This window comes from Genypterus blacodes, unplaced genomic scaffold, assembly GCF_046128005.1.
Source record: "Genypterus blacodes isolate CSIRO-AG114 ecotype Tasmania unplaced genomic scaffold, CSIRO-AGI_Gbla_v1 ptg000076l_1, whole genome shotgun sequence".
NCBI lineage: Eukaryota > Metazoa > Chordata > Actinopteri > Ophidiiformes > Ophidiidae > Genypterus > Genypterus blacodes.
Window position 1 is genome coordinate 975,976 of NW_027466885.1, and position 24,053 is coordinate 1,000,028.

The 24,053-nt window shown below is 43.8% G+C and overlaps 1 protein-coding gene across 1 annotated transcript in view; it reads left to right on the top strand.

Annotated features, from left to right (window-relative positions):
- The window catches only part of zeb1b (zinc finger E-box binding homeobox 1b), a 44,621-nt gene extending 23,599 nt beyond the window's left edge, over window positions 1-21,022 (top strand). Inside the window, exons 2-8 of the mRNA XM_076158113.1 lie at window positions 6,690-6,845; window positions 11,949-12,110; window positions 13,269-13,471; window positions 13,903-14,008; window positions 14,507-16,257; window positions 17,251-17,431; window positions 18,140-21,022. Coding sequence (XP_076014228.1) covers window positions 6,690-6,845; window positions 11,949-12,110; window positions 13,269-13,471; window positions 13,903-14,008; window positions 14,507-16,257; window positions 17,251-17,431; window positions 18,140-18,924 — 3,344 coding nt within the window. The 3' untranslated portion in view covers window positions 18,925-21,022. The remainder of the gene's footprint in view (window positions 1-6,689; window positions 6,846-11,948; window positions 12,111-13,268; window positions 13,472-13,902; window positions 14,009-14,506; window positions 16,258-17,250; window positions 17,432-18,139) is intronic.
- The last annotated feature ends 3,031 nt before the right edge of the window (window positions 21,023-24,053 follow it).

The following is a 24,053-nucleotide window of genomic DNA, read 5'->3' on the forward strand; positions in this document are numbered from 1 at the left end:
TCCCTCCCTGGGGCGAGTTTTCAGCTCAGATGATCATTGCATGTGACAGGCCAGCTTCATCTTTTGAAGCCATTTAGCAGTTCTCTCCTCCCACCTTACTACCGTTCCCCTCTGTTTTACCTTTTCCGATCCCTTTATGTGTTTGTGTGCGCACATCTTGGGCTGTATCCTGTTAAGCTTTGTATTCATCTACATTAGAAAGTAGTGTATATTCTACATACATCACGGCCCTTGATTACTGTGGGGTGATGAATTGTATGTGACAGTGATGTTGTTCAGACTCTTTCATGAACTACAGTGTTGAATCCCTTGCGCAGCCACAGACCTGTGCATTAAGGTGGACCCAAAGGTAAGCAAGATTTAGTGAGATTTTCCAGAGCAGTAAGTGGCCCTGCCTCCTCCTGGGATAGAGTATTTCTCCCTGCTCAGTAAACTGTCAAGCCTAATGCAGACAGGAATGTCCAGTCACCTGCTCCTAGAATGCAACAGCCCTCTGCTATACTAACCTAATATAGACCTGTTCAACACAAGCAGGTTGGCTTATATCTTGGTGAAATTAATAGCTAGAGTTCCAAAATTTCAAAAACAGCATCTACATGACACAAGGATCATTTTCTGTAAGTTTGGGGCAAATTTAATTTTTGGTCAAACAGAGCATCTACATGGTTGCAAGCTTTCACATACTGTGCTCACAGAAGGGAAATATCTGTTTACCCAGGTGTGTGCTGATGTTTGCCTGGATTTTTGGTTGTGTTTCTGTTTTTGAGGTCATTTCCATTGGAGTCATCACTTGTATGTCACTGACTGAATAATATTAAACAATATCAAGGGTAATCTTTATTGTTACTGTGGCTGGTACACCAATAATAATCATTCATATGTAAATCCCAGTTATTTGGCTAATAATGCAAAATTCAGCAGTTCAGTGACTGAATGAACCAAAATCAGTGTATGGATTTTTATTATAGCATTGTTAGATTAAATGAATCAGATCAGCTGGGCCTGTCAGAGGAGACTCAATCAACTTTGCCTCGACTTACTTACCAAGAGGCCCCAGTTGACATTTAGCAACTTAAAAGCTCTGTTGGGCCATTTTAAAAGCAAAGTAATAATCCTTTTGACTGAGGTGTAGAATATGTGACAGATCAACTGTATTACTGGGAACAGAAGGGGAAGTGGTTTCCAGAAGCATGGCTGCAGGTTTTCTGGGATTACCAAAATTGGCAGCAGATGTTTCCTCTTCTAAAGTCTTTTTTCTTCTCCTTTGAGCCTACCTCTCACGTTACTGACACCTGTCTGTACGGTATATAGCCAGTGAGGTGGGCTGGGTAGGCATTCTCGCACCACATACCCGCCGAGTTATGGCGGGTTTCTCTATCTTTCTCTCTCCTCTCTGTTTCTCTTAAACCCAACTGGTCAAGGCAGATGAACGCCCACCCAGGGCCCGGTTCTGCCTGAGGTTTCTTCCAGTGTAAGGGGAATTTTTCCTTGCCGCTCTGGTCAAGTGCTTCTCATGGGGGAATGTTGGGCTTTGAAATTATCACTTTGTTGTGATTTGGCACAGTATAAATAAATTTGAACTGACTTGAATTGGAATTGAACAGAAAGACAAGGCAATGCCATGTGACAACTAATAATGAAGGAAAGCTTTTTACATCCCAGGCATATCTTTTAACGGCTTAATATACAATGCACACTAACATGCACGCAATTTTCATTCTCACTTAGGTGTACCGTTGTTATTACCTTGGATGGGGCTGTCTCACCTCCAACATAAACAGGGCTTTGGAGCCTAGTGTAAACTCAACCAGGGCATTGCTGTTGGAACGTACAGTATGTGTGTGTGTGTGTGTGTGTGTGTGTGTGTGTGTGTGTGTGTGTGTGTGTGTGTGTGTGTGTGTGTGTGTGTGTGTTTGTGTGTGTGTGTGCTGTGATCACACGTTCAATCCATACCAGCCCACCTGGCCTTATTTAGAAGAGCTGAGAGGAGCCAGGAGCAGTAAGTCTCTGAGGACAGCCAGTTTTAACAGAATGCGTGTGGCTCATCAGCATGCTCATTAGGCCTGGAGAGAAATCCCATCCACTGCTGCCACTACACTTTGTATGAGAGACTTTCCCTCAGTAAAAATTGCACAGCATTATTTGCGTATCAATAAGGCATAGGAGTGGCATTAGGTCTAACCCAGAGAATTGAAAGTGCACAGCCTAATAAGCAAATGAGGTCATAGCCTCTATACAGACTAACTAATTTCTTTTCTCCTTTATTTTTGAAAAAACATCCACACTCCGAGGCGCAGTTAAGTTTTACGTTTTTTTCCTAAGACTCATTAACACCCACTGACTTCTTTTACACTATGAAGTACCATCATGCAGATTAAGAGAACAATATCCCCCATTAGCCTTAGTGTTATCATAGAAAGTGCTCATCAGATGGGACATGAGTGACCCACAGAGGCCCATTAGCTCTAGTGGTAAAACCTCGATCTGCGTCATTAGGAAGACAAGAGCCCTTTGTCTTTGAGCTCCCCTCCAAATGATACCTATGAAAAGCTCTGTTCCACAGGTTGTTGAAGGTCATGATTTTGACGGAATAATCTTAACCAATTGTCTTTGTTAGTATTGAATTGCTATTGCTACTGATTGAATGAACTGCCTAGACAATCAATCATAATGTAAATAACTGAACATTGAGGCACAGGTTACTACAACACGGTGCTGGGTGCTACTTTTACTTGATGTCAATGCTAGTTGATTGTCTTTCCAGCCTAAATTAGAACAATGAGTAAGACAAATATGATGTTTTAATAGACATAGAACTGAGTGCTGTGCTATGTAGCTGTGAAAAAAGTTGTCCAGGATATAACTGATCCTAGCTGTGACTGGCCTTCTCTGGTATGGTTGGCAGAGACTTGTGGAGAGTCTTGGCACTGAGATAAGCTCACTCGTAAAGTCTCCTGGGACCCCCTAGTACCCTACAGCTAACTCTACAGCTAGCTGATTGGTCTGTATGTACCGGCCACTGAGTTGCATTTATGTCTCTCAAGTACTACAACCAAGCAGCCTGACTTAAATGGCCGAGCATGTTTCAGACAACCTGTGTACGAGTTAAATATAAAAATCCCCCATTCTTTTGTTTTCTTATCAGCATGTGAGTTAACCTTCCTGACCTTCCTGTGTTGGGAAGGCTGTTGTTTTAAACAAATCAGCAGCGTTTACCTCAGCACTGAATGAAGTACCTCACCTTGAAACGGCATACTTTAGGTTTTGGAAAGGGACAGCTTTGATTCACTTTGGGGATTTTCATAGTGGTTGGCTTCCCTGAGAAAATGGCAACGTAGAGACGCAGTGGTAGACTGTTTGAGGGCAGGGTCTGTACTCTTTGAGGATTCCTGTGGTATTTTTACCACTACTTGCCCTGCCCTGAGCTCTGAATGAGATAAGTGGTGTACCTCAATGAGGGAGTCCATACCAAGGCTAAATATAGAGATAGAAGACAGGGAGAACGGCAAACAAATAGTTGTTGCTGCTCATGTTGAGTCAGACTTCTATCTAATGACAAACAGAACAACTGAAGGCCCCTGAATGTATGTCACTTAACTGAAATTAGCAACAGAGAGAGAGAGCACTCTTTGATCTGTTTCTTTAAATCCCAAACTCAGAGAAAGTGTTTGGGTTGGACATTCCAGACATACCTCCTACACTTTCTAGTATGGTGCTGTCGGCCGGCACCTAAGATGTATAGGGTTGGGGTTCCAAACAGATGTTCTTATAGGTAATAAATCAAGATAAAAGCTCACTTCAGACTGTAATATGTTTGTTCACAGGCTCTATATGTTTCTCTGTGTCCTCTTTCTAAAGCTGAGTTATTAAGCCAGTCAGTGACACCTTTAGGGCCTCACAGCACAAAGATAGCTTCCTCCCACAGAGGTTGTGATACTGTTATCCTATCTGGCATGCCTCGTTGTATGAGCGCACAAATCAAGCAATCTGCTGTTACAAAAACACTCCTGACATTAAACCACTGAAGTATCTCTTTTTCATCAGTCAACTTTTGATTTAGATATATGTGCCTGTGAGTTTAGACAATAAAAGAAAACTAGTTAATTTTGTTTACCTTTCTATTATTGACAAGGGATCTGATCTCATGTTGTACTTGTTATGTTGTTGTCTACATTCAACTGCATTGTCAAGACAGAAACTGTACTGCAAGAAATGAGATTCCTCATGTTGTAACTCTCGGATCAGTGAAGACACCGAAGTGATCCTTCTAGGGCCCCAGTTTGGGGTGTAAGAATGAACTGATCCCCCGAGTGTCCCACCCAGTTTCCCATTCCTCTGCCAGTTACTCATGCAGCCTGACAGGTGTCATAACAACACAGTCCTCTCCAATAACAGCCATGTTTAGGTAGAGTAGAATACAATAGAAAACCTTTATTGTCATTGTACAAGTATTACGAGATTAGAAGTGCTGCTACTGACAACAGTGCAAGTTAAAACAAGAACAACAAGCACAACCAATAAAGACCATGCATTCAGTAAAATTACAAAATATAAAATATATATATATTGATGTGACTGACATGGGCTGCTTGCTACTGCCTGTCTTTCAATATAATTTGGGAATTTTGAAGGTATAAAGAGGGTAACAGTGGGTGAAGGGTGGAGAAATCCTAGTACGTTCCAAGGTGCTTACCAAGGGTTTATTTTGGAACCCCGGTCACCTCGGAGGGATCAAGTTGAATGTTGTACAGACTTGTAGGTGAAGAGTAAATAACATATAAATAGGCTTCATCTAACCCAAGTATTTATGCATTGATTATTTTGTCAAGAATAGGTCACTTGGAAGCAGAATGCGTTCACCTGTTATAGTCTGCCATGCTTGGACTCAACCTGTATAAATGTTGTTATACTGAGCACTCAGCATACACTCAGGATCAAAAGTTCGTGGACTATCAGGATATTGTCAATTGCAATGGAAAACAGAAGTGAAGAAATTGTGATGTTGTTAACATTCACTTAATTTAAAAGTTGGTAGTATTTGTAGAAACAATAAATATGAGACATGTTAAAGGCAAAGGAGTGGGAAATAGCCTTCGTAATAGCTGTAATAGCTGTAATGAATGCTATTTCTAACTTACATTGTCTTCTATTACACATTTCCATGGAATGTTTGCATTTGGGAGGGTATTGTAAAGGTTCATGCTGTGCCAAAAGCCATGTTTACATGGTATAATGTCAAAGGTGCCCAACACACTGCATCCTGTGCTGAAAAGAAAGCTTTCACAAGTGAGCTCTTTACGTCCTCCAACCAGCCAATGCCCCGTCAGAGGCGTAGGAGTTGTCCTCCTGTTATATACTAGCATGCTAGTGCTAATGAGGCCAGCTGCCCAAACGCTCAGTCGGTCAGCCAGAAGGCTCCACTTTCTTGATGCAAGGTGTTACATCTCCTGTTGGAACACACACTTTTTCAACAGACACCCATTTGGCACAGGAAGAAATATTCTCCTCACCCGTCGTTTACTTCTTGTCATTTACCCATTGTCTCACCTCCGTACTCCGTTGTCTCTACATCTCCCTTTTTTATTGTCCTGCTTGCAGTTGCCACCTCTTTGCACACCAGTGCATTGATTTTCACTCTACACCTTTATAGTGGATAATTTTCTCGGGGCCCTCCCCACGGAGCCTGTACCTTTGTAATGGCTGACCTCAGCTCCCCACCTGAGTGACTGTAGCTCTAAACAGCCTCTCAGACTCATCCCAGAGTACCTCCTGTTTCACAGTGAAGTGACGCACTCATCTTAGGCTGGAGAAAACACAATACATCACAAGGCAGAGAAGCTTTGACATAAAAGAGGGGCAGGAAAGGGGAGAGAGGTGGTGTAAGACAGGACAGGGAGAATGAAGATAGGAAAAGGAACACAGCCCTGTTTCAGTAGTTTTTAACTACTAACTAAGCTTGGAAGTTAATGATTAGTATGAACCAAAAATAGGCTTTAATTTTCAATATTGTACAAATGTTTTCTTTGAAAAAAATACACATTTAATTTCTTTGACTAGATTGGTTTTCTTCACAGTTCACAGGCACAGAATATTAGTTTCATGGCTGGCTGAGCTGAATGTATCTCTCGAAAACCAGAACGTGGTGGCACGTATTAGTAACACAAAAGAATGGGATAAACTGAATGAGCTTGAAAAACCCTCTTTGATAAACCCTGGAAGGGTTTTCCAGCTGTGGCATGACAGTGTTGACCCTATGAACAACTCAACACTGCTTCTCTCTCAACCTCCACACCCTTCATCCTCCTGCTTGTCCTCCCACTGTCACCTGAACCCTGCATGTTCAGTATAAATACCAACCAGATGTATCGGCCTGCACAATGAAGACAGAATGAAAAGTTCCTCACCAAAACAATTCTCATTGATTGAAATTAATGGCCAGGATTCTCACAGCTACGGCGTCTCTCTCCAAAACACTTTTGCAGCCACAAAGATGGCTGCGCGTAAATAGAGGAAATACATTTTGGTGCTAGCAATGCATTTTCAGCGTGTGTATGCAGGTGGTGTGAGGTGAGGGAGTTTCAGCAGTGCAGCCCACGACCTACTGTCTACATAGAGAAGAAAATGCTGCTCTCATAATTTAGTCTGCGTTTACATTTGAACCTTTCCCCCCCCCTCTTGTCCTTGTGTAGTGACCAACTACAGTAATGTGGTGGAGGCCGGATCAGACTCAGATGATGAGGACAAGCTGCACATCGTGGAGGAGGAAGGCACCCTGGCTCAGGGGGCCGACTGCAACAGCACCCTGCTAGAGGACAAGCACCCCGAGGAACCTTGTTGGGACGAAGGTGAGATCAAGTACACAGGGAACATTGTGTATTATATCATATCCGTACTGAATCACATGAATACAGCAGTATCATCTGCTACATAAACAAATGGAACTGGGGAAATTCACCCCTAATGGCAGATTTTCCACTTATTTCAAGAATTAAGAGATTTGTAGACTCAATTTTTACAATACAACAGTTATGATGGGTATATGTTTGCAGTGTGTGTCTACTCTCACCGTTAGATGTGCCATTGTTAGGCTGTTTCTAATGGTAACTAACGTGTTTCTTTGTTTTTGCGACGTCAATTGTTTGGCCGCTGCTGTGGAGTCGTCTCATTTTGACCTCAGCTGATGTGACGTGGGCTAAGTTAAGAAATGTTTCACTGACATCTGTATGCAGTTAAGCACCAGGCTTTGTCTCATTGTGAAACGCAGAGTGTAAGGAAACAGGTACTACACACAGTGGGTTTTTAACTAAGGCAGGAAACGTGATATTAAACAAAGACAATGACAACACAGAGAGACCTTCAAGTAGAGAAAATAGCCCTTTGACCAAAGAGCCCACTGTGAGCTTTATGGCACTGGTGGGCATTGGTGGGGCTGCTGTGAACTTCTTTTTACCCCAAGCCCCATGGAAGTGACATCAGAGACAACTCCCCCCACACAGGAAGGGGGAGTTGTCCCCGCACTGCTCCCAAACACAACAATTGGGGGTGTTGAAAGATGTCGGTGTTTCAACCTGGGGCCAAGGCCTCGTGTGCCTGTGTATATATCGTTAAGTTGTGTGTGGGTTTATGTGTGTTGTTGTAGGTCCAAGTACAGTATGTGGAATAAAGTGGGACAGGCCCACATGTAATGTAACCTGATGCTTTGACTTGAGACTTTAGCCGCAACTTTGTTTGTTTTGTAATGTCACTGCTAGTAGATTTTGGCTTAATGTCTTCATCGGTTGGAGACGTGGAAGACTGTGGGGGAGGGAGGGTGCTTTGATTAAGCAAGAGGCCAAGTTAATACAATGTGAAAATGTGCAGCAGCCATCACTTTCGGTACAGTGTGGGTATTTTAGAAATTCCTCTTGGGTGAGATGACTCAGTTTCAGTTTGGACACTTTCAGAGTTGAACTAACAGACATACAGTACACACAGAAAGAGACCTACACACAGATTCACCACCTATTCCCCTAGGCTGTGCTGTCATTTCCACCATTATCCCACCCTGTTGCTCTCTCCATGTGCACCGCCTCACAGAAAGGGAAGGTTGGAGGAAGAATAATGTCATTGGTTTGGGCCAGAGCTCGAGCGCATTAAACACTTCAAAAGCATGAGTTATACTGAAACAGCTCAGAGGGCTCTCTTTAGCTTTCACTCATGCTCATGCACACACATGTACACACAGACACACACCATCTCATATATCAGGCACCACCTCTTCTGTCACTCTCAGGCACCAGACAGGACTGGTGAAACACGGACCAAGCTGCAGTCCTGCCTCTCTCTAAACAAGCACACTTCTCTTATCTCTCATCCCCTCTTCCCTCTCTCTTTAGCACTCTCTCCCTACATCCCCCTCTCTGTTGCTTGGTTAACTCCCTGGAACAGAGAAGTCTAGTGTAGCCTTGAAAAGCAACCACCACCCACTAATCTTCTACTCAGTGCTTCAAATTAAAGCCTCAGCACCCCACCTCCTGCGCCTGCTTCTCTCCAAATCCAAAAGGTGGTTTTGCAGCACTTTGCTATCTCGTTTCTACTCCGTTCCTTTCCCTTTTTGAAGTGCCTGAGACTCTGTTTCTCTTGTTCTCAGCCATTCCACTTGATTATATGGTATCATGGCCCCCTGCTTGCTGTCATTACTCATTTACTCCTTTGATTATGTAGTACGGGAGCAGCTCAGAGTTGGTGCAGTAAGTAGGAACTGGCTGGTTTATTTATTGGATCTTGTTCTCTCAATAAAATTGTATCTCATACAATCATACTTACTTTAGTTCAGTGAATACACACATCAATCCAAGGACAAACAAATGATTCTAGAGATGGAAATTACATTTAGACCGGCTAAAATTATGGGGGCCAAAGTCATCCAAACCAGACGATGGAGGGAGTGGAGGGAAAGAGAAATAGGGGTTTGCTGATTTTCTTTTTCAAACAATACCATAATAGGACTCTATTAAATTGTAAAACTGAAATCCAAAGTCCCATGACAGCCACGCCTTTGAGCAGTGCTGCATTCACATCCCCGTGTCACATAAATGGCCTGTGTGATGTTTCGCCTCAGGGGAGCAGCCTGATAACACGGAGCCACCTCAGCTAGGTCTTGAACCCTTCTGGCCTCAGTCTGTATTTAACAAAGAGCTGAGAGAGACAAACACACACACACACACACACACGCGGGTGTGCACACATACATACACTCTCACACACACACAAAGGAAGAGAAAACAACAATTTGTCATACCTTTGCACCACAGACCCCCATCTGGGAAAGTACTTTGCACACATGCTCGACATTTAGTAGCCTAGAGGTGTGTCTGTTTGTTTGGATGCCTTTGAGGCGAGAGGGGTGAGACACTCGGGACATTTACATAAACATTCAAATCGGCATACGCTTACACCTCGTAACGTGATTGTGAATTGATTTACCCAGGTATATTTACCCAGACGAAGCAGCAAACATTCCCTATTCTTTGATTACACAACACTGCTTATTACAACAAATGCAGATCAATCAATCAATTCAGCAGGTCTCTGTAGTAGCCTCAGTAGCGAGTAGCACTGCAACACAAATGATAATCTCCTTACCACTACATATAAAGCAGCGTAGAAACCTTGAATGGCAGCTTCTGACAACATGTAGCCGGCCTGAGAGGTTGTGATTGGTAACAAAGGACGGGGTCGTGGACAGAGACAGAAGAGCAAAGGTCTAACACTCGCTCAAGATGGAGGAGCTGTTCAGCCTAACCTTTAAAGGTCAACTGTGTCATCCAGAATAAGCATTTTAACTGTAAGAGAGATTAGGGGCGCAGAGGTATTGCAGTGGGAGGGCGCGACAAGAGAGAACATAGTAAAAGTTACACAGTATTACACCGTTAGACTTTTAATAATTCCACTGTAAAGGTGATTTGTCACTTTATTATTTATTTTGTTTTGTTAAATAATAAGTTGCAGTTTTATGAATTGCAATGTTTAAAATAAAATCCAGAGGAGATTGGAAGCTAAAGGTGTGTGTGTGTGTGTGTGTGTGTGTGTGTGTGCGCGCGTAGATTTTCTTATCTACAAAAGAGGGGCCCTGCAGAAAAAGTTTGGGAACCACTGGATTATAAGAATATCTAAATAACCATATACTTATACATACATAATATTTACAACAGCAAATATATTACTTTCGTTACTTCACAGCTGAAAGAGCTCCATTTTCTCTTGCAATTACATTACGGCCCAGCAGTGTCACGGTGGACGAGGCACTCTAAAAGGTTTTATCAGCGCCGTCTTGCCAACAAAGACATTAGATAGGATATTGACGAAATTCTGCGGCCAAATGTAGCAGAAAAGTAGAAAGACGCTGCCCAAGCACTAAAATGTAGTTCTGTTTTTACTGTAAAGTTTATGTTACTGTAATTGTTTTTGCTTTTATTGTTTTTTTTGTTTTTACTGTAAAATAGAGTTGACAGTGTCGCAGTACTGTATTCTTTTTTTCCCAATGAATAAACAGTTATACAATCTAATCTAAATGTTGTTTGTCTTCCATAAAAACACGTGTGCTATTACAAATTTTCTCTTAATGGCAGTACAGACAAAAGTGTGCATGATAACACAATGAATCTCAGATAACTGCTGTCCTGCACATGCAACAACACGCCTGTTGTCAATGACCAATAGAACTGTGAACTCTGTGCTGTGGAATAACTTTCATAGTCCAACATTCTCAACACCTGCTGCATTACACGCACACAGAGAGAGAGAGCGAGAAAGAGAGAGAGCGAGAGAGAGAGGGAGGGAGGGAGGAGGCGGAGAGAGGGAGAGAGAGAGAGACGGATTCACTAATAGACAACCTCTGTGTGGGAGAGGTTTAACCATAGCAACAAATGACTGTGTGCTCACATTGTTTCATGGTTTTGTTGAGGTGCACCAGAGGAAGCCAGGGTTGGGCTGCTGCATGTAAAATCACTGTGAGTGAGTCATGAAGTACTACACCTGTTCCCATCTCTGAGGGAGAACACAGCCCTAATCTTTCAACACACACACAATCCTCAAACCACAATTCTCCACTCTTCGCACAGCTGGGAGTGCTAAAACACATCCTTAAAACATCTGCCCAATAAACACAAACCCCCAGTATCCTCAGCAGCCCAGCTTTGCTTTTAGCCTAACACTCCCCCCCTCCTTCCCTCTTGTAATTATTGTCTGTAATGATACACATCGGCACAATACCATATCCATCGAGGAATAATCTTTAGTTTAATCGCTGACACGTTATACTCCTTCCGGTATCCACTTCAGGAAGCAGACAGGGAAAGAGGGAAGGAAGCTTTTGCGCATCCTTAGGTTACATTTCCTATGAGCTTGGTAATTAGTGCTTGTTAGACTAGCTCACTGGGCTCATGTGATGTGGAGCAAACACACACTTGGCTCACTGATGCAGGTTTCTGCGATATTAAACACAGCTTGAAGGCCTCCCCACCTCTCCTGAGAGAAGTTTTGTTTTGTGTGTGTGTGTGTGTGTGTATGTGTGTTTGTGTGTGTGAGTGAGATGACAAGAGTTATCCCTTTTATCAGTCCCAGTCTCCTAAACCCTAACACTGTGAATAGCACTCTTGCCATTCAGTTGTTACAAAGAGCTCGATGCTCATACAGCAGCCTAACTAACCTGTGGCCTATGAAGCTAATTAGTTTTCTTATCCTATTGTGAAGCTCAGCATTCAGGATGTTTGTCTTTCCTTGGCACTGTACACTCTAGGGTGCTGTCCATGCTGGTAAACATGGCAGTCAGTTCTGGTGAATCTATTATTACACTGATTGTGCCATTATTGTCCCAAATTCTATGGTTTTGTCATAATAATGTAACTCAAATGACTCAATGTATTCTCTTTTTGTGTGCATGTTTGTGTGTTTGTGCTCCATCCCAGGGAGGGAGGCGTGTATGTCAGATGGTGAGGATGACGTCAGCACAGATGCTCTGGTAGAGGAGATGCTCCAGCAAGGAGACACGGCCGTCATCTACCCCGAAGCTCCCGAGGACGAGTCGCAACGACACGGGACTCCTGACGCCACATGTCAGGATGAGAATGGTACATTGTAGTCTTGAAATATGTCCATCACAAGAAATGAATCTCACGTCAAACAAAAACAAAACCATCAATTTATGAGCCTGCCATCAGCTGCTGTTATTAGGAATCAGCAGTCGCAGCCCTAGTATAATAGATACACAGACAGACAATACAAACATGCTTATGAAAATGGCTTTGTGTGTAAATCCCCTTGCAGAAATACCACAAGGTGCAGTTACTGCTTAAATGTCTGTGTGCACAAGCATGCTGCAGTTGTCTCACTTCAGCACGGCAGCACTAAAACCAGTCCATCATTTACACCTGAGAGCTCTCAGTCACCGAGCTCCCACACCATTACTGCACCCACCCAGTAATTACTTGCCCCCCGGTGATGGCTCTACCTGCTCCCTCTCTCATCTCAGGTGTTAACTCCACCCCATCAACGCTGTTCATGTAACATCATTACACACACAGCTATTTGTTAAATGTAACACACCGCGACCTTTATGGCTCCCAGGCTTTTGGATTTGAGACGTGGGGGGGCGGGAGAGAAATAGCAACACCTGAATAAATTTGTCACGTCTGTGCGAGCACTGACTCACGGCTGCTCGGGTGATAATGTGTGTGCATTCCCATCCAGAGGCCCTCACCTGGCCACAGGGGAACTTAATACATCACCTGTTAACAAAGTAATGCTTTACCTGTGTGGGAGCTGAGCCTCAGCTGTGCAGCAGTTTGGACACGGCAGGCTTCTTTTTCTGTAGACATGTGGGCGTTGTTTTTGTTACACTTTTAGCTCATAACAGGTAAGGCAATGATGAATTGTCAGATGTTTGAAAGCTGTTGTTAATGTGGTTTGTGTACAAAATCAAAACATGTAAATTGAAGTGGTTGTGCTTGATTGTACTGACATCTCTAAAGTGTTATTTTGTAATGACATGTCGGTGTTACTATGGTTCATTAATTAGCTTTTATCCTTTTTTGTTGACCTGTGGGGGAGGATGTCTCACTCATAGGTGAAATAGCAGAGTGGCTTTCTCACCTATCAGCTTGGCCGGTCATGTGTAACATCAAAGATCCCCCCCCACTGAGTCAGTGCTTTAACCCCCTTTTCTTCTTTCCCCCACCACTCATACATATGTCATTACAACTCTCTCCCCCCCGTGTGTCCTCACCCAGGAACCCCTGATGCCTTCTCTCAGCTGCTCACCTGCCCGTATTGCTCCCGCGGCTACAAGCGTTACAGTTCCCTGAAGGAGCACATAAAGTACAGGCACGAGAAGAGCGAAGACAACTTCAGTTGCTCGCAGTGCAGCTACACCTTTGCGTACCGGACTCAACTGGAGAGACATATGACAGCCCACAAGGCCGGCCGTGACCAGGTACAGAGCAGCTTAGACACTAATCATGACCCAACATAGCAGAGAGGTTGATTTCTTTAAGCAAAAAAACCCCAAAGGATTCTTGACTGCTAATGTTCTAATTCCAGTTTATGGAAATTCATTTTTAGACTGTTAGACTTAATACTTAATGTGGCTGGATTTATGTTGATCATTTAAATCCTACAGCTGACCTAGTATTGTAGAAATGGAATACATCTGGATTACAGGGATAATTATGTACCGACAAAGGGATTTTAAATCCCCGACGCCACATGGAAGCTTGCTGCATGGAAGCTTCCACACATGATAAATAAACATCAACCCTTGCCCTTGATTGATTAATGACACTGTGACATGAATTAGCAGCGGTTCAAAGGTTATGTTTTCATTGTGTATCTCACTGAATGACCCCTTCTGCTATAATCTGACAGAGACACATCACACAGTCGGGAGGCAACCGTAAATTCAAGTGCACTGAATGTGGCAAAGCATTTAAATACAAGCACCATCTGAAGGAGCACCTCCGCATCCACAGTGGTGAGTGGACAAGTCCTGTCACCATGGCAGCAATTCCATTGTGTGTGCGTGTGTACATGGTTGTGTGCATGCGATTGTGTACATGCTAGTAAATCCTTATCGTGAGCCAGAGATGTTTCAATCTCCACTGAACATATATTTATGTTTTATTTATGTTTTTAGCCAATTCCTTGTATTTAGATATCCTTGATTATATTTTGGTTCCATTGTGTGCTCTTCCTTAATGTGCAATAATTGTGTTTCTTGTGGCATCATGGGACAGCAATTACAGGGGGCATTTCCCAGTGGCCCCATTACATCAGCATTTAAGCATCATTGAAATGCATTAGAGCTTCTTCCTGCCTTATAGCTCGTAGCCTAGCCCCATCATTTAGCTTCAGTCACTAATGGAAATGTCTCTCTCTCTCTCTCCCCCTCCTCCCCCCCCCCCTCTCTTTCTATGTCCACCTCTTTCTTTCTCTCTCTCTCTCTGTCATACACTCTGTGGTTTTCTTACAGGGGAGAAACCCTATGAGTGCTCAAACTGCAAAAAGCGTTTCTCCCACTCGGGTTCCTACAGCTCCCACATCAGCAGTAAAAAGTGCATCAGCGTCATATCAGTCAACAACAGACCACGCTTTGGAAACACCAAAACACAGACCCAGTGCCCATCATCGGTCCTTCCCTCGTCACCCTCTGCTCTCCACACCCAGATCAGAGACAAGCTGGAGCACGGCAAACCCCTGCAGGAGCAGCTTCCCCTCAACCACATCAAGAGCGAACCTGTGGACTACGAGTACAAGCCCACAGTCATGACGTCGTCAACTGGCATGAACGGTGGAGTTTTCAATGGGGGTGTTGTTGCTCCCATGCAGGGCACATTGCAGGCGGTGGTCCTTCCCACTGTAGGGCTTGTGTCCCCAATAAGCATCAACCTGGCAGACCTGCAGAATGCTCTCAAAGTGGCTGTGGATGGTAACGTAATTCGCCAGGTGTTGGAAAACAATGCCAAAGGCCAGGGGCAGGTGAACTCAGGTTTAACCACTGGAACACTCCACCACCCACAGCAGCAACTCATCTCAGCCATCAGTTTGCCTATTGTAGGCCAGGATGGCAATGCAAAGATCATTATCAACTACAGTCTGGACCCCAACCAGGCACAAGCCCAGCTCACAGCCCAGAGCCTGAAGAGAGAGCGTGACCCAATCACAGCAGCTCAGACTCCAACTGAGACTTTCAAGTCCCAGAAGCTCCCAGAAGATCTTAGCACCAAGGGCAATGATGCTAAAGAGGTTGCAGACAAGGGAAAGACCACTAAAACATGTCTCCTGTGTGATAACTGTCCTGGGGGGATAGAAGCACTCCATGCCCTCAAGCACTGCAATAAGGATGGTCTCAGGTTGAATGGAGCAGGCCTTGATAAGTCTGAGTGTGCTGTTGCTGCCCTGCTTTCAGAGGGAGGGCTTTGTAACCATCCTAAAAATCTCTTATCTCTGCTCAAGGCCTACTTTGCCTTAAATGCAGAGCCCACAAAAGATGAGCTCGCTAAGATCTCTGACTCAGTCAGCTTACCAACCCATGTGGTGAAGAAGTGGTTTGACAAAATGCAGGAAGGGCAAATATCCCTGTGTGCCCCAACACCTACTTCCAAGGAAGAGGATATGTGTGAAGCTAACGGTGTGGTCTCTCTTGTAGCAGGGGAGGACATTGCCACTATAAACCCTTCTGTGACCCAGGGCAGCCCTACAGAAGCCACCCCTGCAGAGGTCCAGGGCTCTCACAGCTCACCGGCCTCCCCCTCACCACTAAACCTGGCAGCTGGGGGTCCTGTCCAAGCCCAGCCCCCCCAGAGCACTGAGGGACCCCTAGACCTGTCACTGCCAAAGTCCACCAGAGATGAAGCGGAGACGGCCAAAGCCTGGATTTGCTTCTCCCCTTCCTCTGGTTCTTCCAATCAGGATGAACCTCTGAACTTGACTTGCACAAAGAAAGAGGCATCACCACTCCGTGCTCTAGGTGGAGGCCACACCAGCCCAGGAGCACTGTATGCAAGCCAGCCAAGTGCCAACTTGATCAACATTATGACCACTCAGCTCCCCACTCTGGTGGCAATCACTGAGCAGAGCCGCATGCCATGCCTGAGGGCAATAACCACCGCCAACAAACAGACTATCCTGATCCCCCAGCTGGCCTACACCTACACCACTACAGCAAGCAGCCCCGCTGGTACTGAAACACAGGAAAAGACCATCCACCTCAATGGAATCAAGGTGTGGAGTTGTTTTGTCTTCATTTAGCAACAGTTTAGATTACAAGTCTTTGTTCATTCACACTCACATTTACATTGACTTTAACATTTCATTCGTTACCTTAAACGGCCTCACACAGACTCACATAGACTCGCCTCACACTGAGATTACGCAACACGTCATGTACTCTTGGAGAATAGTGGAAATCTATTGAGTGTGTGCATGAATAAAGCTCAGTTGCTTTTTAAATAAATCAAATAATTTAAAGATGAGAAAGGAATCAGCATCACGTTTCACTGTTCAAACTTACAACCACATAATAGATCTCATGAAATCATCCAAAATCTAATCAATAAGTCAAATATAAAAATGTCAGAATGAAGCTCCTTGTAAAAATGATAGTCCTTAATAGTTCTTCATTGTGCCGACACCTAATGGGGCCGTAATGATGGATGTGGATCTATGTGTGTGTAAGTGATCTTCCCCAGCTGTCACCCAGAGGACATGAGGCTGCACTTTACTGCACAGCCCTTATCGATCCACTGGATTCTCTTTAAATGCTCCATCTTTGCCTGTCTGATTGATTTATTGTTGTTGTATTATGATTTTGAGTTAAGTGGATTGCCATAGACTTGCTTTGTAAAGTTCTGTGTATATAATTACATCACATTCCTTTTTCACACACAGTTTCTACCAGTGAAATCAGAAAAGTGTAGGCATGTTCAGAGGTGGAGAGTATGAGTGTGCTAAGTGCTTTGCTTGGTGATGAATCATTTCAATATCGTTCAGGCAGTGGGAAGGATTTTGAAACTGAATTCTGAGTGATTTCAAGTTCACGTGTCAGGAAGAACTATGAGTAGACTATTGCACGGTGTCATTTCCTGCTATGCACACACACATGCACACTATTCACTGGTGTTCTAATTATCTTAGTCATGCTTTGAGGCTTTTTGCTAAATAGTTCTGAATTCCTTCCCATGTATGAATGTATCCCTGATTTGTCATATTGTCCAGGAGGAGAAGCAGGACACTGGCTCAGAGGGTGTGTCTGCCATTGAAGACCAGAATGACTCAGACTCAGGACCTCCACGGAAAAAGATGAAGAAGACCGATAGTGGCATGTATGCCTGCGACCTGTGTGACAAGATCTTCCAAAAGAGCAGCTCGCTGCTGAGACACAAATATGAACACACAGGTAAAGGCAAACCGCATTCTCATGTGTTTCCCAGACCTACACACACACAGACACAGCCAACAATCACAGATGTACACATAAGCAGACCTTCTCTTACCATCATTCCTTCTTGGGGCCTGGGAAATATGAGTCAGAGTGCAAGTGAAGGGGGATTTTGAGCATTGAAGCATTCAGTGGTGCATACAGGGTGGACACCTCAATTCCAGCAGGTATTACTCAACATCCACAGAAGAGGTCCGAGGATTCCTGCTAACTCCCCTCCTCTGCACTGCCAGCTACTTTACCTTCCTATGTGACGCACTGTGTGTTGCAACAGGCGAGCTCTGGCAGTGATTTGGGTTTCTGTACTGAGACGATTGCAGTGGTCAAACATGGGTCAATACTCTCTGAGGCATTTGAGCTTTTTTTCTTTATTACTGTGATACCTGGCGAGAAACCATAGTTTTCAGCTCCAAGTGACCTCATCCAAGGTGAAACTAGCTTTCCCCCTGCCTGGATAAAGTTTCCTTGAAGGTTTTGAGACAATTGTTTTGGTTATGTTGTATTGTTTCAATATATTCTCCTTGGATACATTTATGATAAATATTACCACAGGCTTCTCAACCTTTGGCACCTTCCAAACAATGTTGGGGATTCACTGTGATTCCACTGTGAGTGTTTATTGTTTTCCTCCCCTGCATATTTATTTTATTCTGTGTTTCCCTGCAGGGAAGCGACCTCATGAGTGTGGCATCTGCGCCAAGGCCTTTAAACACAAACACCACTTGATTGAACACATGCGGCTCCATTCAGGGGAGAAGCCGTACCAGTGTGACAAGTGTGGCAAGCGCTTCTCCCACTCGGGCTCCTACTCGCAACACATGAACCACCGCTACTCCTATTGCAAGAAGGAGGCGCAGAGCCAAGGAGGAGGGAGAGAGAGCCCCGAGGAAGATGGAGAGGCCCAGCCCGAGATCGCCGCCCTCAGTCGGGCACAGAGGCGGCACCTGCCTCCCTCCCAGCTTGACTCAGACGAGCGAGGGAGCAGCACAAGGGAAGATGAGAGTGAGGAAGATGAGGAAGAAGATGAGGAAGTGGACGCTGCAATTGACATGGATGACATCCAAGTAGTACAGATAGGGGATGAAGGAGGAGAAGAGGAGGAGGATGAAGAGGACGGTGAAAGGAATGAAGAGAAAGAGAAAGAGGTGGACACAGAAGTACTGGAAGGGGAAGGAATGGAGGAGAATAGAGGGATAGAGATAAAGCAAGAGACGGAGGAGCAAAGGGAGGAGGCTGACACGAGGCAAGGAGAGGAGGAAGCAGGAGAGGAGCAAGGCAAGGCGGAGGCAGAGGATGAGATGGATACAGAAGATGGGGTGCCACCTGCTCCGACAGAGAGGCAAGAAGATGAGAGCGCGAGCGAGGAAGCAGTGGTCAAAGAGGAAACAAATGGGAACACAGCCCCTGAAGAGGATGAGCAGGAGCTGCAGGAGAGCAGGGATACTGAGTAAAGGAGGAGCCAGATCTCTTAGTCTCCACCCTCTCTTCCATGTGATGCAATCAGATCTTTCTTCTGCCTTTGGGAGGCGCTGAGGAGGAGAGACGACGTTTGGTTCCTCTGACAGTTTCTTTCAGTTCACTACTGTGTAGAAATCCAGGTGTGCCTGAAAAATACTAATGACTTTTCCACCGGAGAACAATGTCTTTCTATTAGAAGAATCCATTTGTAAAGAAAAGACGAAGACGAACATGAATTTTAACAACGAAGGAAATGCATTATACAGACTTTTTGGAAGCTAGAGCCGACATGTTTTATTACTAAAACACATTGGGTCATTTCTTTTTATCAGTGTTACTAATTTTATCACTCATATTTTAACCTTTAAAAAGTTGTACAGTTGGGAGATATTTCTATACCTTTTTATTGCCAATGAACAAAAGTCAGTATTTTATTAAGTTGGAAGGAAAATAAGAAGAATCCTGTGCACTACCAGTGGCTTGGTTTACCTTTGAGTTGATCGTCTGCCCTTCAGTATTACCGCACTAACCACGCCATCATGCTAGCACATGTTAGCATCACATTTTGTTTTGTTTGGATTGGATTGGATTGTGAGCCTTAAGAAGAAAAAAACAAAAGGAAAGCGGACGGGTCTTTCCTCAGTTATTCCTTTTCGACTCAGTCAGGGTCATTCATCAAAGTATACGTACACGCTGCATTAGCATTGCCATTACTGATGCACTGTTGTAAGGTGGTGGTAGAGCAGCAATTAGCACGACCGCCTCAAGATGGAGGACGTTCCTGGGTTAGACCCCATGTCCCCCCATGTGTGTGTGTTGGTTTATGGATGTCAGAAGGTGGTTGCATGATGCCCGTCTGTCCTCTTGAACAGCGTCTGGCTCTGTATTTTACTAATTACCCTCTTTGTTCTCGACATGAAGTTGATTTACAAATCAGTGTTTGAAATTTTCAGAGCAATCAGAAAGGTGAGGTAACACTTTGACCCTCTGTGCCCTCTGAGCCTTATGCAAAAATACACAACAAATACAAGACAAACATGCATATCAAAAGTGCCATTGAATCTTAGCTGCTGCCGTCAGCTTTGCCAGGTCCAACATTTGATCGCAGCTCAACTTTTCAACTCTAAAGCCGGTATACTGTTGATTTAGGCTAAGCTCCAGGCCTAGTAGAGTAGTAGAGTTTAGCCTACCACATAATCATGTATCATAGGTTTTGAGAGAAAATGCTTTTCTGTTGAATGTTTCTAATTCAGGCAGTCTGTGACTCAAATCCTTACCATGCACATGTTTTCAAATGGAGAGGAAGTACGACGTGTAAGTGTTATGTGTGTGTTGCCTTTACACCATGTTCCCTGTCTAACCCTGCACTTGTTAAAAAGGCCTTTGTGAAATGCTCAGATATCTCTTCAGGTAACAAGCGCAGGCCAATATGAATCCCAGGAGTTTCATTCAAACAAATGCTTTGTCATGCATCTGTCAGTATTATTTGGTGTTATGTTGTGTTTTATTGTGTGTACTGTATGTTTTCAGCAATGGCAGTATTACCCCCCCCCCCCCCCTGATTTGGGTATGTCTATGTAGTTATAGAGAACTTTTATATTTATGTGTCTTATTTTTTATATTTCTTTATGCTTATTTATTACACTATGTAGTGTACAATACTGTAGTTTGTATTAATACAATAATATATTTTAGTATGGGAAAAAAAGATTCATGTCAAATTCAAATGACGACCCGCCTGGAAAAATGAGACTCTGGCTTACTATAGTCTGTGTTTCAAAACAAATGAAATGATGTTTTTGTTTGGGAAAAATGAAAATGCATCCTACAAGCCTAAAAATTCAAACATGTGACCTTTCTGCATCCATTCTCATTTTAGTTTGCGTTACCCTCTCTTATAAGAAGCTACTGAACTTTTGAAAACTAATTGTATGTCTAATAGCATGAGTTGTATTGAAGGATGATCCTTAACCATGAAAACCTGTCCTTTTTGCCAAGCCAAAATAATATTAACATATGTTCCTATGTTTTTATTTGTGCCAATTTGTTACTTTATATGTCAGTGTCAAGACTACGCCCTCTTTTATATGCCCCCCCCCCCCCCCCCCCCCCCCCCCCCCGAAAACACCTCATTGCTCTTTTTTTTTATAGTGATTGTTTTTGGTTTGTTTTCTTTTTGTTGTGTTTTATTTTTACGACTTCCCATCTCACAATAAAATGCATCAGTTATGAGCTGCTGGATTTGTGTTGATCTTGTCTTCAAGGGTTCAAACAAAACAAGAAACAAATACCAACACACAGCTTTCATTTAAACTGTCCATTCAGATCTGCCACTGGATACACAATTATGCCCAAAATTCCTAATTAATATGTCAGTTTAACCATTTGAACCCAGAATGATACGACATTTACATTGCCCCCATTTTTTTGTTGTTGTTTTTGTACGGAGCTGAGTCTGTGTTAAATCTGAAACATTCACAAAGAAGAAGACCGCAATAAAACGTTTAAAAAATCATATGTATTCACACTCAATATGAGGCACTTTAAATCTGTCACCACAAAACCGTACCCAGTTTTGTGTTAGGCGTTCTGTGCTTTTATGTTCAAACCCAACCTGTTTAGGTGAAGTTATGGTTCTTCCTGCCAGTGTCATCCAGAGTCGAACACACTTCCAGCTCTGTGCACTGCTCTTCCTCTCTCACCAGCTTCTGCATGTCATTTAGCAAACTCTCAATCATTTTTCTGTTTTGCTTTGGATTCCATTGAATTTGAAATTGGGAACCAAAATAGTTCAAAAACAGATTTTGTAAATGTGAATGAAGGACATACCTGCATGCCTCAGTGATCTGAGTACGGACTCCCTCTTGTCAGCCCAGACTGCCTGGTAGCAGCCCAGCTCAAGGTCAACCCTATTGATCCAGATTAGGTTTCCAACAGGGCCCACCTCCACACACACCCCACCCCCGCTGCTCCTTCCACTACCATGAATTAATAATGGAATGGACCAAAAATCCATAGTCTGTTGAGAAGTTGAAAATGATACAATAGCTGGTGAACATATTTGATAGTCCCCTCCTTCTTTCTGCGTCTGTATCCTCCCGAGGGCTTTGAGCAGCACAGCAGTGACTCTCTCTGCTTCTGATAAATGCTTCTGGAGCATTCTTAGGAAAGTCCTTGAGGATGCAGTGGATTAGTGATTAGCTCTCATTTCCATGTGCCTAAAACTTTGATTACATTCAAATTAAAGCATTAAGATATTACATTGATTGTGTGTCATTGTGTGTGTGGGTTTGTTTGTTAGCCTTAGACAAGTGGCCTATCCCTGATGTGGCCTAATTCCACTGTGTGCCCTGATTCTGACCTGAGTTGATGCTGGGATATGCTTAAGTTCCCCCATCACCCTGGACGGGATAGAGTGGAAGAGGGAATGAATCAGTTTTTTGTGCACAGAGAGTGTGTGTGTGTGTGTGTGTGTGCGTTTGTGTGTGTCAGGCAGAGTGGGAGGGAGACAGAGAGAGAGAGAGAGAGAATCATCCGTCACAGGTTTGAGCTGTTGATTCTGCCCCTCTGTTCCCATGGGACCCTGTGTGTGTGGGGTGTAGGGTAACCCTTTACATCACAGCTCACACTAACCCACGTCCCATAGTACCTAGTAATTGTTCCTGTTGTAACAGTTTCATTGCCATTCACACCAGTAGACAGAGTGCTTTGAGCGTCTCTGACTGTAGCCTGACTGCATGTTTAAAGTGCCATTGTACAGGTTTTCAGTTCAACCCGGGCCTTTACAGCCCAGATATCACTCTATGTTCTGCTGGGCTCAGCATTTCAAAGGAAAATTGAAAAGCTATAACTGCGAAGACGATATGGAGTGCTCTTGCCAATAATGGTGCAAAAGTCTGATGAAGTATCATGGCTGCCGAGGCTGTGGCGCTGTGAGCCAAACCCAGGGGCCAAAGTCCCTGGGGAAATTTAGAGAAAAGCCAGGAGGAGGAGGAGGGAGAAAAGCTTGCACTCAGGAAATAACAGTCACTTAAATATCATGTTCATTTACTCAACCAATAAATACCGGTCCAGAAGGTACACAAAGACCCGTGTGCGTGTGTGTGTGTGTGTGTGTGTCTGGTCTGTGTGGTGTGTGTGTGTGTGTGTGTGTGGTCTGTGTGTGTGTGTGTGTGTGTGTGTGTGTGTGTGTGTGTGTGTGTGTGAAGGGGCAGATTAATATGCCACTTCATGTGACAAATTGCAGTCTCAGAGCTCCATTTTTTTTTAACACACCCATTCAGCAAAAGCTCATGCAAAACTAAACTAAAAATCTATGTATCTGTTTATATAATCTGTGGGGACATAGAGCGTTCAAAACAAAATATGGCTGATCTTAATAGGCCAGCAGACATCCTTGTGACTATCAACCAACCAATGGCATATTTAAGTCAACAAAACAAACGTGTCTTTTTGATGTTTTTACCATTAAAAGTCTCGAGGAGCCAAATGGCCTAAACAGGGAGATGCAGGCTGACCCAAACGTATAGAGAGAGGAGAAAGAAAAAAAACAAAAGAGTCTGCAGGTCATAAAACAACCAGAAATGTCTGTGATCCTACATTTAAGATTTAATGTCCAAGAAACACGACAGAACACACACACTACAGAGCATGTGATCAGGTTTATCCATGTACAGATGTCAGAGGAGGCAGGAGGTCATGCCTGTGTGTGTGTGTGTGTGTGTGTGCGCGTCTCTCTCACTGTCTTTCGGCCTCTCTGTCTCTTTGCCTCTCTCTCTTTGTCTCTCTCTTTTTCTCTCTCTCTCTCTCTCTCTCTCTCTCTCTCTCTCTCTCACACACACACAGCTGTCCGCACGTTTTATTTTCCTGCCATGTGCTTGAATCCTATTACAGTGTTTCAGAGAGATAAGCCCGGGTGAAATCTATCTATAAATTACATTTATGCATCATCGTTTAAGCTTGTAATTGCTCTCAGACTCTATTCAATTTATTAGACAGCAATTCGCTCTCTGTTATCTCTCCTGTTTTAGCGTTTTGGATTTATTTGTTCAACTTTACATGCAGTCAGTCTCAAAATGCTTCTCTCCCTCCTTTACTCACTTTCTCTCTCACACACACACAC